The sequence below is a fragment of the Oncorhynchus mykiss genome, chromosome 16 (genome assembly GCF_013265735.2).
Source record: "Oncorhynchus mykiss isolate Arlee chromosome 16, USDA_OmykA_1.1, whole genome shotgun sequence".
Taxonomy (NCBI): Eukaryota; Metazoa; Chordata; class Actinopteri; order Salmoniformes; family Salmonidae; genus Oncorhynchus; species Oncorhynchus mykiss.
This window is the reverse complement of record NC_048580.1, coordinates 71,177,770-71,193,953: the sequence shown is the minus strand read 5'-3', so window position 1 is coordinate 71,193,953 and position 16,184 is coordinate 71,177,770. Positions and strand designations below refer to the sequence as shown.

General features: G+C 40.6%; 1 protein-coding gene across 1 annotated transcript in view; it reads right to left on the bottom strand.

Annotated features, from left to right (window-relative positions):
* Positions 1-905: 905 nt before the first annotated feature.
* The window catches only part of LOC118939582 (putative uncharacterized protein DDB_G0290521), an 89,868-nt gene continuing 74,589 nt past the window's right edge, over positions 906-16,184 (bottom strand). Inside the window, exon 5 of the mRNA XM_036947700.1 lies at positions 906-3,258. Coding sequence (XP_036803595.1) covers positions 3,183-3,258 — 76 coding nt within the window. The 3' untranslated portion in view covers positions 906-3,182. The remainder of the gene's footprint in view (positions 3,259-16,184) is intronic.

Sequence of the window (16,184 nt, the reverse complement as noted above, 5' to 3'; positions counted from 1 at the left end):
AGCTCCTTTCGTGATTGATACTATAGGATGAAAAGCCCATCCTCATATTTTCAGTAGCATATTATTTTTTTACAGTGCTATATGATTTTCCTCTCATTAATTCCTCCTCTCTAGCCACTTTGAACAACATATTGCCACTGAGAATGACCGCAGCAGTGTGGGTGACGTTATGTGAATTTTGCAGAAAAGTAGAACATTAGTCTTGAAAACACATTAGTCTTGAGGTGAATGGTTTTTTACTGGTGAAAAAAAGGAATCTGTATTTTTTCAGAATTCGGACAAAAAGATTGCAACACAGTTGGTGAGAAAAGGTTTTTACTCGGTTTGAGGCAGACCTAATATATAACTGGGTTTGAGGCAGACCTAATATATAACTGGGTTTGGGGCAGACCTAATATATAACTGGGTCTGGGGCAGACCTAATATATAACTGGGTTTGGGGCAGACCTAATATATAACTGGGTTTGAGGCAGACCTAATATATAACTGGGTTTGGGGCAGACCTAATATATAACTGGGTTTGGGGCAGACCTAATATATAACTGGGTTTGGGGCAGACCTAATATATAACTGGGTTTGAGGCAGACCTAATATATAACTGGGTTTGGGGCAGACCTAATATATAACTGGGTCTGGGGCAGACCTAATATATAACTGGGTTTGGAGCAGACCTAATATATAACTGGATCTGGGGCAGACCTAATATATAACTGGGTCTGGGGCAGACCTAATATATAACTGGGTTTGGGGCAGACCTAATATATAACTGGGTTTGAGGCAGACCTAATATATAACTGGGTTTGAGGCAGACCTAATATATAACTGGGTTTGGGGCAGACCTAATATATAACTGGGTTTGAGGCAGACCTAATATATAACTGGGTTTGGGGCAGACCTAATATATAACTGGGTTTGAGGCAGACCTAATATATAACTGGGTTTGAGGCAGACCTAATATATAACTGGGTTTGAGGCAGACCTAATATATAACTGGGTTTGGGGCAGACCTAATATATAACTGGGTTTGAGGCAGACCTAATATATAACTGGGTTTGGGGCAGACCTAATATATAACTGGGTTTGAGGCAGACATAATATATAACTGGGTTTGGGGCAGACCTAATATATAACTGGGTCTGGGGCAGACCTAATATATAACTGGGTTTGGGGCAGACCTAATATATAACTGGGTTTGAGGCAGACCTAATATATAACTGGGTTTGGGGCAGACCTAATATATAACTGGGTTTGGGGCAGACCTAATATATAACTGGGTTTGGGGCAGACCTAATATATAACTGGGTTTGAGGCAGACCTAATATATAACTGGGTTTGGGGCAGACCTAATATATAACTGGGTCTGGGGCAGACCTAATATATAACTGGGTTTGGAGCAGACCTAATATATAACTGGATCTGGGGCAGACCTAATATATAACTGGGTCTGGGGCAGACCTAATATATAACTGGGTTTGGGGCAGACCTAATATATAACTGGGTTTGAGGCAGACCTAATATATAACTGGGTTTGAGGCAGACCTAATATATAACTGGGTTTGGGGCAGACCTAATATATAACTGGGTTTGAGGCAGACCTAATATATAACTGGGTTTGGGGCAGACCTAATATATAACTGGGTTTGAGGCAGACCTAATATATAACTGGGTTTGAGGCAGACCTAATATATAACTGGGTTTGAGGCAGACCTAATATATAACTGGGTTTGGGGCAGACCTAATATATAACTGGGTTTGAGGCAGACCTAATATATAACTGGGTTTGGGGCAGACCTAATATATAACTGGGTTTGAGGCAGACCTAATATATAACTGGGTTTGGGGCAGACCTAATATATAACTGGGTTTGGGGCAGACCTAATATATAACTGGGTTTGGGGCAGACCTAATATATAACTGGGTTTGAGGCAGACCTAATATATAACTGGGTTTGGGGCAGACCTAATATATAACTGGGTCTGGGGCAGACCTAATATATAACTGGGTTTGGGGCAGACCTAATATATAACTGGATCTGGGGCAGACCTAATATATAACTGGGTCTGGGGCAGACCTAATATATAACTGGGTCTGGGGCAGACCTAATATATAACTGGGTTTGGGGCAGACCTAATATATAACTGGGTTTGAGGCAGACCTAATATATAACTGGGTTTGAGGCAGACCTAATATATAACTGGGTTTGGGGCAGACCTAATATATAACTGGGTTTGAGGCAGACCTAATATATAACTGGGTTTGAGGCAGACCTAATATATATCAAACTAGTAGAAGACTATTCCATTTCCGTATTATTATTGTTGTTGATAAGGGAACTCAAACTAAAATATGTTTTAACTTTCAACAATTTTTTTTTTAGTTGTCAGATATTTTACTCATAAAGCAGAACTCTTCTGTTCCCAAAACATTTGAATATTTAAATGTTTGGAGGAGTTGGAAACTAAGAGTTTTTATAATTAGGAAGATGTCCTCTCTTCTCCTTGGTATGGTTATTAAGATAAGAGTTGTACAATGTCATGGGGCGAGCACCATGTGCTCTCTCACTGAACAAGAGAAGGAAAGAGGAAGATTCACAAGCAGATAAAAGACAAGAAGGAGATTTAAAGGAGTAAAGAGAAACCTGATACAGACACTAGAGGACAGTATAAAGGACATAGATACATCAATATATATATATATATATGAAAGAGAAAAATCTGAAAGGTTATTTTTTCTTCATCATCTCTTCATCATTAGTTGACCTGGCTGGTGGCTGTACGCGAATCCTCTTCGGATACTGTCCAGGCTAAAGTTCAAAGGTCAGAGTCTGAATATTCAATCAATCAAGGACAGCCTTTTGTCATTCAGTTCAAAGAGCAGGGAGAGCAGGGCGAGGCAAGGCTGCGAGGGTGACATGCTAGTTAGTGTAAAGGACAGGCTAGGTAGGACAGTCAGATAGGTAGGGATGTGGGCCAGGCCCCGAGTCCCAGACTACTGTTACGTTTAGCTGAGCTGTTGTCGTCTTGGATACAGCCAGGTTTTCCAGCGTTGTAAGAGATTATTTATTTTTTGAAACTCCAAAACGAACGAGTTGTGTTCAGTTGTTTCCTTCAGAATCTTCCTCTTCTCTGTGAGGTTATTAGGAGTTCAAAGGGTTAACAATGGGGGGGGGGGTGATCTGCTGGTTACCTAGAGGACGGGCTACTGCACTCGGAGGCGGGGCAACAGAACTGATGGGCGATGTCATCGTCTTCATCATCTCTGAGAGAAAGACAGGGCATGGTAACATGTGTAGAGAGAGACAGGCCATGGTAACATGTGTAGAGAGACAGAGACAGGGCATGGTAACATGTGTAGAGAGACAGGCCATGGTAACATGTGTAGAGAGACAGAGACAGGGCATGGTAACATGTGTAGAGAGACAGGGCATGGTAACATGTGTAGAGAGACAGAGACAGGGCATGGTAACATGTGTAGAGAGACAGAGACAGGGCATGGTAACATGTGTAGAGAGACAGGCCATGGTAACATGTGTAGAGAGACAGAGACAGGCCATGGTAACATGTGTAGAGAGACAGGCCATGGTAACATGTGTAGAGAGACAGAGACAGGGCATGGTAACATGTGTAGAGAGACAGAGACAGGGCATGGTAACATGTGTAGAGAGACAGGCCATGGTAACATGTGTAGAGAGACAGAGACAGGCCATGGTAACATGTGTAGAGAGACAGGCCATGGTAACATGTGTAGAGAGACAGAGACAGGGCATGGTAACATGTGTAGAGAGACAGAGACAGGGCATGGTAACATGTGTAGAGAGACAGAGACAGGGCATGGTAACATGTGTAGAGAGACAGGCCATGGTAACATGTGTAGAGAGACAGAGACAGGGCATGGTAACATGTGTAGAGAGACAGGGCATGGTAACATGTGTAGAGAGAGACAGGGCATGGTAACATGTGCAGAGAGACAGAGACAGGGCATGGTAACATGTGTAGAGAGACAGAGACAGGGCATGGTAACATGTGTAGAGAGACAGGGCATGGTAACATGTGTAGAGAGACAGAGACAGGGCATGGTAACATGTGTAGAGAGACAGAGACAGGGCATGGTAACATGTGTAGAGAGACAGAGACAGGGCATGGTAACATGTGTAGAGAGACAGGGCATGGTAACATGTGTAGAGAGAGACAGGGCATGGTAACATGTGCAGAGAGACAGAGACAGGGCATGGTAACATGTGTAGAGAGACAGAGACAGGGCATGGTAACATGTGTAGAGAGACAGGGCATGGTAACATGTGTAGAGAGAGACAGGGCATGGTAACATGTGCAGAGAGACAGAGACAGGGCATGGTAACATGTGTAGAGAGACAGAGACAGGGCATGGTAACATGTGTAGAGAGACAGGGCATGGTAACATGTGTAGAGAGACAGAGACAGGGCATGGTAACATGTGTAGAGAGACAGAGACAGGGCATGGTAACATGTGTAGAGAGACAGGGCATGGTAACATGTGTAGAGAGACAGAGACAGGGCATGGTAACATGTGTAGAGAGACAGGGCATGGTAACATGTGTAGAGAGAGACAGGGCATGGTAACATGTGTCGAGAGAGACAGGGCATGGTAACATGTGTAGAGAGACAGAGACAGGGCATGGTAACATGTGTAGAGAGACAGAGACAGGGCATGGTAACATGTGTAGAGAGACAGAGACAGGCCATGGTAACATGTGTAGAGAGACAGGCCATGGTAACATGTGTAGAGAGACAGAGACAGGGCATGGTAACATGTGTAGAGAGACAGGCCATGGTAACATGTGTAGAGAGACAGAGACAGGGCATGGTAACATGTGTAGAGAGACAGGGCATGGTAACATGTGTAGAGAGAGACAGGGCATGGTAACATGTGCAGAGAGACAGAGACAGGGCATGGTAACATGTGTAGAGAGACAGAGACAGGGCATGGTAACATGTGTAGAGAGACAGGGCATGGTAACATGTGTAGAGAGACAGAGACAGGGCATGGTAACATGTGTAGAGAGACAGAGACAGGGCATGGTAACATGTGTAGAGAGAGACAGAGACAGGGCATGGTAACATGTGTAGAGAGAGACAGAGACAGGGCATGGTAACATGTGTAGAGAGAGACAGAGACAGGGCATGGTAACATGTGTAGAGAGAGACAGAGACAGGGCATGGTAACATGGTAACAGGCAAGCAGAGTGAGAGAAGGAAGAAATAAAATAAAATAACCTATAGTGTTATAACAATAGTTGACCACTAGATGTCAGGCTTGCATCATGGAGAACAGTCTAAACTACAGCTGCAGTAACATGTATACTACTACAGTAACATGTATAATACTGCTTGCTACAGTAACATGTATACTACTACAGTACCATGTATACTACTACCGTAACATGTATAATACTACAGTAACATGTATACTACTACCGTGAAATGTATAATACTACAGTAACATGTCTAATACTACTACAGTAACATGTATAATATTACAGCTACAGTAACATGTATAATACTACAGTAACATGTATACTACTACAGTAACATGTATACTACTACAGTAACATGTATACTACTACTACAGTAACATGTATACTACTACAGTAACATGTATAATACTACAGTAACATGTATAATACTACGGTAACATGTATACTGCTACAGTAACATGTATACTACTACAGTAACATGTATAATACTACAGCTAAAGTAACATGTCTACTACTACAGTAACATGTATAATACTACAGTAACATGTATAATACTACAGCTAATGTAACATGTATAATACTACTACAGTAACATGTATAATACTACTACAGCAACATGTATAATACTACAGCAACATGTCTACTACTGCTACAGCAACATGTCTACTACTACAGCAACATGTCTACTACTACAGTAACATGTATAATACTACAGCAACATGTCTACTACTACAGTAACATGTATACTACTACTACAGTAACATGTATACTAATACTACAGCAACATGTCTACTACTACAGTAACATGTCTACTACTACAGTAACATGTCTACTACTACAGTAACATGTATAATACTACTACAGCAACATGTATACTACTACTACAGTAACATGTATACTAATACTACAGCAACATGTCTACTACTACAGTAACATGTATAATACTACAGCAACATGTCTACTACTACAGTAACATGTATAATACTACAGTAACATGTATAATACTACAGCTAATGTAACATGTATAATACTACCACAGTAACATGTATAATACTACTACAGCAACATGTATAATACTACAGCTAAAGTAACATGTATAGTACTACAGTAACATGTATAATACTACAGCTAATGTAACATGTATAATACTACTACAGTAACATGTATAATACTACTACAGCAACATGTATAATACTACAGCAACATGTCTACTACTACAGTAACATGTCTACTACTACAGTAACATGTATACTACTACTACAGTAACATGTATAATACTACAGCAACATGTCTACTACTACAGTAACATGTATACTACTACTACAGTAACATGTATAATACTACAGCAACATGTCTACTACTACAGTAACATGTATACTACTACTACAGTAACATGTATACTAATACTACAGCAACATGTCTACTACTACAGTAACATGTCTACTACTACAGTAACATGTCTACTACTACAGTAACATGTATAATACTACAGCAACATGTCTACTACTACAGTAACATGTATAATACTACAGTAACATGTATAATACTACAGCTAATGTAACATGTATAATACTACCACAGTAACATGTATAATACTACTACAGCAACATGTATACTACTACAGCAACATGTCTACTACTACAGTAACATGTCTACTACTACAGTAACATGTATACTACTACTACAGTAACATGTATAATACTACAGCAACATGTCTACTACTACAGTAACATGTCTACTACTACAGTAACATGTCTACTACTACTACAGCAACATGTCTACTACTACAGTAACATGTCTACTACTACAGTAACATGTATAATACTACTACAGTAACATGTCTACTACTACTACAGCAACATGTATAATACTACTACAGCAACATGTCTACTACTACAGTAACATGTATACTACTACTACAGTAACATGTATAATACTACTACAGTAACATGTATAATACTACTACAGCAACATGTATAATACTACTACAGCAACATGTCTACTACTACAGTAACATGTATACTACTACTACAGTAACATGTATACTACTACTACAGTAACATGTATACTACTACTACAGTAACATGTATACTACTACAGTAACATGTATAATACTACAGTAACATGTATAATACTACGGTAACATGTATACTGTAACAGTAACATGTATACTACTACAGTAACATGTATAATACTACAGCTACAGTAACATGTATACTACTACAGTAACATGTATAATACTACAGTAACATGTATAATACTACAGCTAATGTAACATGTATAATACTACTACAGTAACATGTATAATACTACTACAGCAACATGTATAATACTACAGCAACATGTCTACTACTACAGTAACATGTATACTACTACTACAGTAACATGTATAATACTACAGCAACATGTCTACTACTACAGTAACATGTATACTACTACTACAGTAACATGTATACTAATACTACAGCAACATGTCTACTACTACAGTAACATGTCTACTACTACAGTAACATGTATAATACTACTACAGTAACATGTATACTACTACTACAGCAAAATGTATAATACTACTACAGCAACATGTCTACTACTACAGTAACATGTATACTACTACTACAGTAACATGTATACTACCACTACAGTAACATGTATACTACTACTACAGTAACATGTACACTACTACTACAGTAACATGTATACTACTACTACAGTAACATGTATACTACTACTACAGTAACATGTATACTACTACAGTTACATGTATACTACTACAGTAACTTGTCTACTACTACAGTAACATGTCTACTACTACAGTAACATGTCTACTACTACAGTAACATGTATACTACTACAGTAACATGTATAATTCTACAGTAACATGTATACTGCTACAGTAACATGTCTACTACTACAGTAACATGTCTAATACTGCTACAGTAACATGTCTACTACTGCTACAGTAACATGTCTACTACTACAGTAACATGTCTACTACTACAGTAACATGTATAATACTACAGTAACATGTATAATACTGCTACAGTAACATGTATACTGCTACAGTAACATGTATAATACTACAGTAACATGTCTACTACTGCTACAGTAACATGTCTACTACTGCTACAGTAACATGTCTACTACTGCTACAGTAACATGTCTACTACTGCTACAGTAACATGTCTACTACTGCTACAGTAACATGTCTACTACTGCTACAGTAACATGTCTAATACTGCTACAGTAACATGTATAATACTGCTACAGTAACATGTATAATACTGCTACAGTAACATGTCTACTACTGCTACAGTAACATGTCTAATACTGCTACAGTAACATGTCTAATACTGCTACAGTAACATGTATAATACTGCTACAGTAACATGTATAATACTGCTACAGTAACATGTCTACTACTGCTACAGTAACATGTCTAATACTGCTACAGTAACATGTCTGATACTGCTACAGTAACATGTCTAATACTGCTACAGTAACATCTCTAATACTGCTACAGTAACATGTCTACTACTGCTACAGTAACATGTCTAATACTGCTACAGTAACATGTCTACTACTGCTACAGTAACATGTCTACTACTGCTACAGTAACATGTCTACTACTGCTACAGTAACATGTCTACTACTGCTACAGTAACATGTCTACTACTGCTACAGTAACATGTATAATACTGCTACAGTAACATGTCTACTACTGCTACAGTAACATGTCTACTACTGCTACAGTAACATGTCTACTACTGCTACAGTAACATGTCTACTACTGCTACAGTAACATGTCTACTACTGCTACAGTAACATGTCTACTACTGCTACAGTAACATGTCTACTACTGCTACAGTAACATGTCTACTACTGCTACAGTAACATGTCTACTACTGCTACAGTAACATGTCTACTACTGCTACAGTAACATGTATAATACTGCTACAGTAACATGTCTAATACTGCTACAGTAACATGTCTACTACTGCTACAGTAACATGTCTACTACTGCTACAGTAACATGTATAATACTGCTACAGTAACATGTCTAATACTGCTACAGTAACATGTCTAATACTGCTACAGTAACATGTCTACTACTGCTACAGTAACATGTCTACTACTGCTACAGTAACATGTCTACTACTGCTACAGTAACATGTCTACTACTGCTACAGTAACATGTCTACTACTGCTACAGTAACATGTCTACTACTGCTACAGTAACATGTCTACTACTGCTACAGTAACATGTCTACTACTGCTACAGTAACATGTCTACTACTGCTACAGTAACATGTATAATACTGCTACAGTAACATGTCTAATACTGCTACAGTAACATGTCTACTACTGCTACAGTAACATGTCTACTACTGCTACAGTAACATGTCTACTACTGCTACAGTAACATGTCTACTACTGCTACAGTAACATGTCTACTACTGCTACAGTAACATGTCTACTACTGCTACAGTAACATGTCTACTACTGCTACAGTAACATGTCTACTACTGCTACAGTAACATGTCTACTACTGCTACAGTAACATGTCTAATACTGCTACAGTAACATGTATAATACTGCTACAGTAACATGTATAATACTGCTACAGTAACATGTCTACTACTGCTACAGTAACATGTCTAATACTGCTACAGTAACATGTCTAATACTGCTACAGTAACATGTATAATACTGCTACAGTAACATGTATAATACTGCTACAGTAACATGTCTACTACTGCTACAGTAACATGTCTAATACTGCTACAGTAACATGTCTGATACTGCTACAGTAACATGTCTAATACTGCTACAGTAACATCTCTAATACTGCTACAGTAACATGTCTACTACTGCTACAGTAACATGTCTAATACTGCTACAGTAACATGTCTACTACTGCTACAGTAACATGTCTACTACTGCTACAGTAACATGTCTACTACTGCTACAGTAACATGTCTTCTACTGCTACAGTAACATGTCTACTACTGCTACAGTAACATGTCTACTACTGCTACAGTAACATGTATAATACTGCTACAGTAACATGTCTAATACTGCTACAGTAACATGTCTACTACTGCTACAGTAACATGTCTACTACTGCTACAGTAACATGTCTACTACTGCTACAGTAACATGTCTACTACTGCTACAGTAACATGTCTACTACTGCTACAGTAACATGTCTACTACTGCTACAGTAACATGTCTACTACTGCTACAGTAACATGTCTACTACTGCTACAGTAACATGTATAATACTGCTACAGTAACATGTCTACTACTGCTACAGTAACATGTCTAATACTGCTACAGTAACATGTCTACTACTGCTACAGTAACATGTATAATACTGCTACAGTAACATGTCTACTACTGCTACAGTAACATGTCTAATACTGCTACAGTAACATGTCTACTACTGCTACAGTAACATGTCTAATACTGCTACAGTAACATGTCTAATACTGCTACAGTAACATGTAAAATACTGCTACAGTAACATGTCTAATACTGCTACAGTAACATGTATAATACTGCTACAGTAACATGTATAATACTGCTACAGTAACATGTCTACTACTGCTACAGTAACATGTCTAATACTGCTACAGTAACATGTCTAATACTGCTACAGTAACATGTATAATACTGCTACAGTAACATGTATAATACTGCTACAGTAACATGTCTACTACTGCTACAGTAACATGTCTAATACTGCTACAGTAACATGTCTGATACTGCTACAGTAACATGTCTAATACTGCTACAGTAACATCTCTAATACTGCTACAGTAACATGTCTACTACTGCTACAGTAACATGTCTAATACTGCTACAGTAACATGTCTACTACTGCTACAGTAACATGTCTACTACTGCTACAGTAACATGTCTACTACTGCTACAGTAACATGTCTTCTACTGCTACAGTAACATGTCTACTACTGCTACAGTAACATGTCTACTACTGCTACAGTAACATGTATAATACTGCTACAGTAACATGTCTAATACTGCTACAGTAACATGTCTACTACTGCTACAGTAACATGTCTACTACTGCTACAGTAACATGTCTACTACTGCTACAGTAACATGTCTACTACTGCTACAGTAACATGTCTACTACTGCTACAGTAACATGTCTACTACTGCTACAGTAACATGTCTACTACTGCTACAGTAACATGTCTACTACTGCTACAGTAACATGTATAATACTGCTACAGTAACATGTCTACTACTGCTACAGTAACATGTCTAATACTGCTACAGTAACATGTCTACTACTGCTACAGTAACATGTATAATACTGCTACAGTAACATGTCTACTACTGCTACAGTAACATGTCTAATACTGCTACAGTAACATGTCTACTACTGCTACAGTAACATGTCTAATACTGCTACAGTAACATGTCTAATACTGCTACAGTAACATGTAAAATACTGCTACAGTAACATGTCTACTACTGCTACAGTAACATGTCTACTACTGCTACAGTAACATGTCTACTACTACTACAGTAACATGTCTAATACTGCTACAGTAACATGTCTACTACTGCTACAGTAACATGTCTACTACTACAGTAACATGTATAATACTACAGTAACATGTATAATACTACGGTAACATGTATACTGCAACAGTAACATGTATACTACTACAGTAACATGTATAATACTACAGTAACATGTATACTACTACAGTAACATGTATAATACTACAGTAACATGTATAATACTACAGCTAATGTAACATGTATAATACTACTACAGTAACATGTATAATACTACTACAGCAACATGTATAATACTACAGCAACATGTCTACTACTACAGTAACATGTCTACTACTACAGTAACATGTATAATACTGCTACCGTAACATGTATAATACTGCTACCGTAACATGTATACTACTACCATAACATGTATAATACTACAGTAACATGTATAATACTGCTACCATAACATGTATAATACTACAGTAACATGTATAATACTGCTACAGTAACATGTATAATACTACAGTAACATGTCTACTACTGCTACAGTAACATGTACAATACTGCTACAGTAACATGTATAATACTGCTACAGTAACATGTATAATACTGCTACAGTAACATGTATAATACTGCTACCGTAACATGTACAATACTGCTACAGTAACATGTATAATACTGCTACAGTAACATGTACAATACTGCTACAGTAACATGTACAATACTGCTACCGTAACATGTATACTACTACCATAACATGTATAATACTACTACAGTAACATGTATAATACTACTACAGTAACATGTCTAATACTACTACAGTAACATGTATAATACTACAGTAACATGTATAAAACTACAGCTACAGTAACATGTCTAATACTTCAACAGTAACATGTATACTACTACAGTAACATGTATACTACTACAGTAACATGTATTCTACTACAGTAACATGTATAAAACTACAGCTACAGTAACATGTCTACTACTCTCAGAGGTTTCCCAGGATCTCCGGGAGGTTCTCTCTTAGACCTGCACCACCTGTCTCGCTCCTCATCAGCCCTGGGACTCTGCCATTGACCTGCTAACAGACTGCACAGCAGCATATAACCCCATGTCGGTGGCTGAAACCAAGCCTATGGAGGAATAGATCCAGGAGGCTCTCCAACAGGGTTACATCCACCCATCCAACTCCCCTGCGTTGGCAGGTTTCCTCTTCGTGGCCAAGAAGGAGCTTGGCCTTCATCTAAGTATTGACTACAGAGGTACACCCTCCGGTTGGTGCCGGCCGCCATTGAACAGCTCCAAGGGGCCCATTCTTTAACCAAGCTTGACGTGCGGAGTGCCTACAATTTGATTCGCATCAGGGAGAGAGGAATGAATGAAAGACGGCCATCAGCCAGAAGTCTGGTCACTACGAGTGCTTGGTGATGCCTTATGGATTAGCCAATGCTGCGTCGGTGTTCGTGAATGAGGTGTTTCGGGACATGTCTTGGGCGTCAGGTGGTCATGTATATCGACGACATCCTGATATACTCGGCCACCTTGGAGGATCAAGTCGCCCACGTCTGGGTAGTCCTGGAAAGCCTACTAGAGAACCATCTGTACGTCAAGGCAGAGAAGTGTCAGTTTCCTCAGGTCGATCTTCTCTGTCTTGGGATATCGGATCAGCCAGCAGTGAGTGGTTATGGAGGGAATGCAACCAGGTCATGGCCAGTCCTAACCGCCATAAAGGGACAACAGTTTTTGGGGTTTGCCAACTTCTACCGCCGCTTCTTTAGGAAATTCAGCTCCATCGCCGCTCCTCTCACCTCAAAGGTGGTCCCCATAAGTTGTGGTGGGAATCCTGCAGCTGATGTGTCCATCCACTTACTGAAGATGCGTTTGACCTCCACCCAGTTGCTGAAACACCAAAATCCTACGCTGCCCTTCGTGGTGGAGGTGGACACCACAGAAGTGGGCGTAGGGGCTGTCCTGTCAGAACGTCAAGGTAATCCACAAAAAATGTTATTCATGTGCATACTACTCTAAAAAAATCTGTCTCCTGCAGAAAGGAACTATGATGTCAGTGATCTGGAGCTCCTGGCGGTGAAGTTGGCATTAGAGCAGTGGAGACACTGGCTGGAGGAAACCACAGACCCATTTCTCATCTTCACCGACCATCGGAGCCTGGAGTACATATGGACAGCGAGGCGGCTGAACCTGCGCCAAGCAAGGTGGGCCCTTTTCTTTACCAGATTCAATTTCACCCTTTCATACCGCCCAGATTCAAAGAACATCAAAGCCGATGCCCTGTTCTGTCTCCACGATTCGGGTGAGGTTCCGGTCCTTTGTGCGCCCATCATACCGCCCTCCCGAATCGGTGCCCCCGTGTTGTAGGACATAGACATCTGCCAGGGTCTGGTGAGGGAACCCACGCCTGCTACCTGTCCTCCAGGGTGTACCTACGTTCTCACGAGGTAAGCGATCAGCTATTGACCTGGGCAAACACATCCCTTGCCACTGAACATGGAGAGCCTTCATGGAGAAGCTGGGGGTCACGCTCAGCCTCACATCCGGGTACCGGCCTCAGTCCAACATCAGGTGGAGAGGACCAACCAGGAGCTGGGGAGGTTCCTGAGGAGTCACTGTCAGTACCGGCAGAGGGATTCGACACGGTATCGTCGCTGGGTGGAGTACACCCAGAACTCACCTCGTCACTGTCAGGACCGGTAGAGGGATTCGGCACGGTATCGTCGCTGGGTGGAGTACACCCAGAACTCACTTCGTCACTGCTCCACCGGGTTTCCTCCCTTCCAATGTGTTCTGGGGTACCAGCCGGCACTGGCCCCTAAAGCCAGACCGAAGCCCCTGCGGTGGACGAGTGGTTCACCATCTTGCTGATCGCATCTGTCTCTCCACCAGGAACCCCCCGCTCCGCCTGCCCTGCCGGAAGCTGAGCCCCCCGGTTTGTGGGGCCATTCAAAGTCCTCGGGATGGTCAATGAGGTAATTTACAGACTACAGTTTCCCACTAACTACAGGATATCACCCTCTTTTCACGTTTCCCTCCTCAGGCCGGTGGTTTCTGGTCCCCTGGCTGATGCCATCCCCCACGACACACGCTCCGGCTCCCCTGGACATCTAGAGAGGTCCCGCCTATGACGTCAGATCCCTTTTGGACTCCAGACATTGTGGGAGTCGGCTTCAGTACCTGGTGGACTGGGAAGGTTCAGAGGAGCGGTGTTGGGTTTCGGTGGACTACATTCTAGATCCCAACATAATCCAAGATTTTCACCTTCGCCGTCCGGACCGGCCTGATCTTCACTCTCACGGGCATCCTCCTGACCGGCGTCGTTCTGTGTCTGAAGCCGCGCGTCGGGGGGATGCTGTCACATTTACTCCCTCTCTCCCCCTCCGGTGTTCGACTTCACCAGTCTACTAACCACCGGTCCTGGCAACCCATCATTACACACACCTGGCAACCCTCATTACGCACACCATCACTACCTGATTACTTCCCCTTTAAATACTGTGTCTCCTGGCCTTAACATACGGTATTTAATCACTATGTCTCCTTGCCTTAACATAGTGATTAAATACAGTGTCTCCTTGCCTTAACATAGTGATTAAATACAGTGTCTCCTTGCCTTAACATAGTGATTAAATACAGTGTCTCCTTGCCTTAACATAGTGATTAAATACAGTGTCTCCTTGCCTTAACATAGTGATTAAATACAGTGTCTCCTTGCCTTAACATAGTGATTAAATACAGTATCTCCTTGCCTTAACATAGTGATTAAATACAGTGTCTCCTTGCCTTAACATATAGTGATTAAATACAGTGTCTCCTTGCCTTAACATAGTGATTAAATACAGTGTCTCCTTGCCTTAACATATAGAGATGAAATACAGTGTCTCCTTGCCTTAACATAGTGATTAAATACAGTATCTCCTTGCCTTAACATAGTGATTAAATACAGTGTCTCCTTGCCTTAACATAGTGATTAAATACAGTGTCTCCTGGCCTTAACATATAGTTAATAATTTAAGCAATCCTATAATGGAATGTCATAGGTTTACAAACATTTAATGTGACTAAGGATGTGACTTAGGATGTGACTAAGGATGTGACTAAGGATGTTGAGATGGATACAAAAGAGAACTCAGAGGAGGGAAAGAGAGGATCGGCGATATGGAGAAAGGTAGAAGAGTAGGGGGTTAGGCGGGTTGGGGTGCCATAGGTAGACCTATATGCGTGAAAGAGATGGGGAGAGGGACTCTGGGCCTTACAAGGGGGTGCGTTCCTAGTCGTCTTCATTGCAGCAAATCATCAGATCTCACAACACCCAAGGAGAAGCGAAAAACGTCTGAGGAGCTACAGGTAACTGCCAAAATAATGGAAACACTTGAGTAAATTATGGATTCAA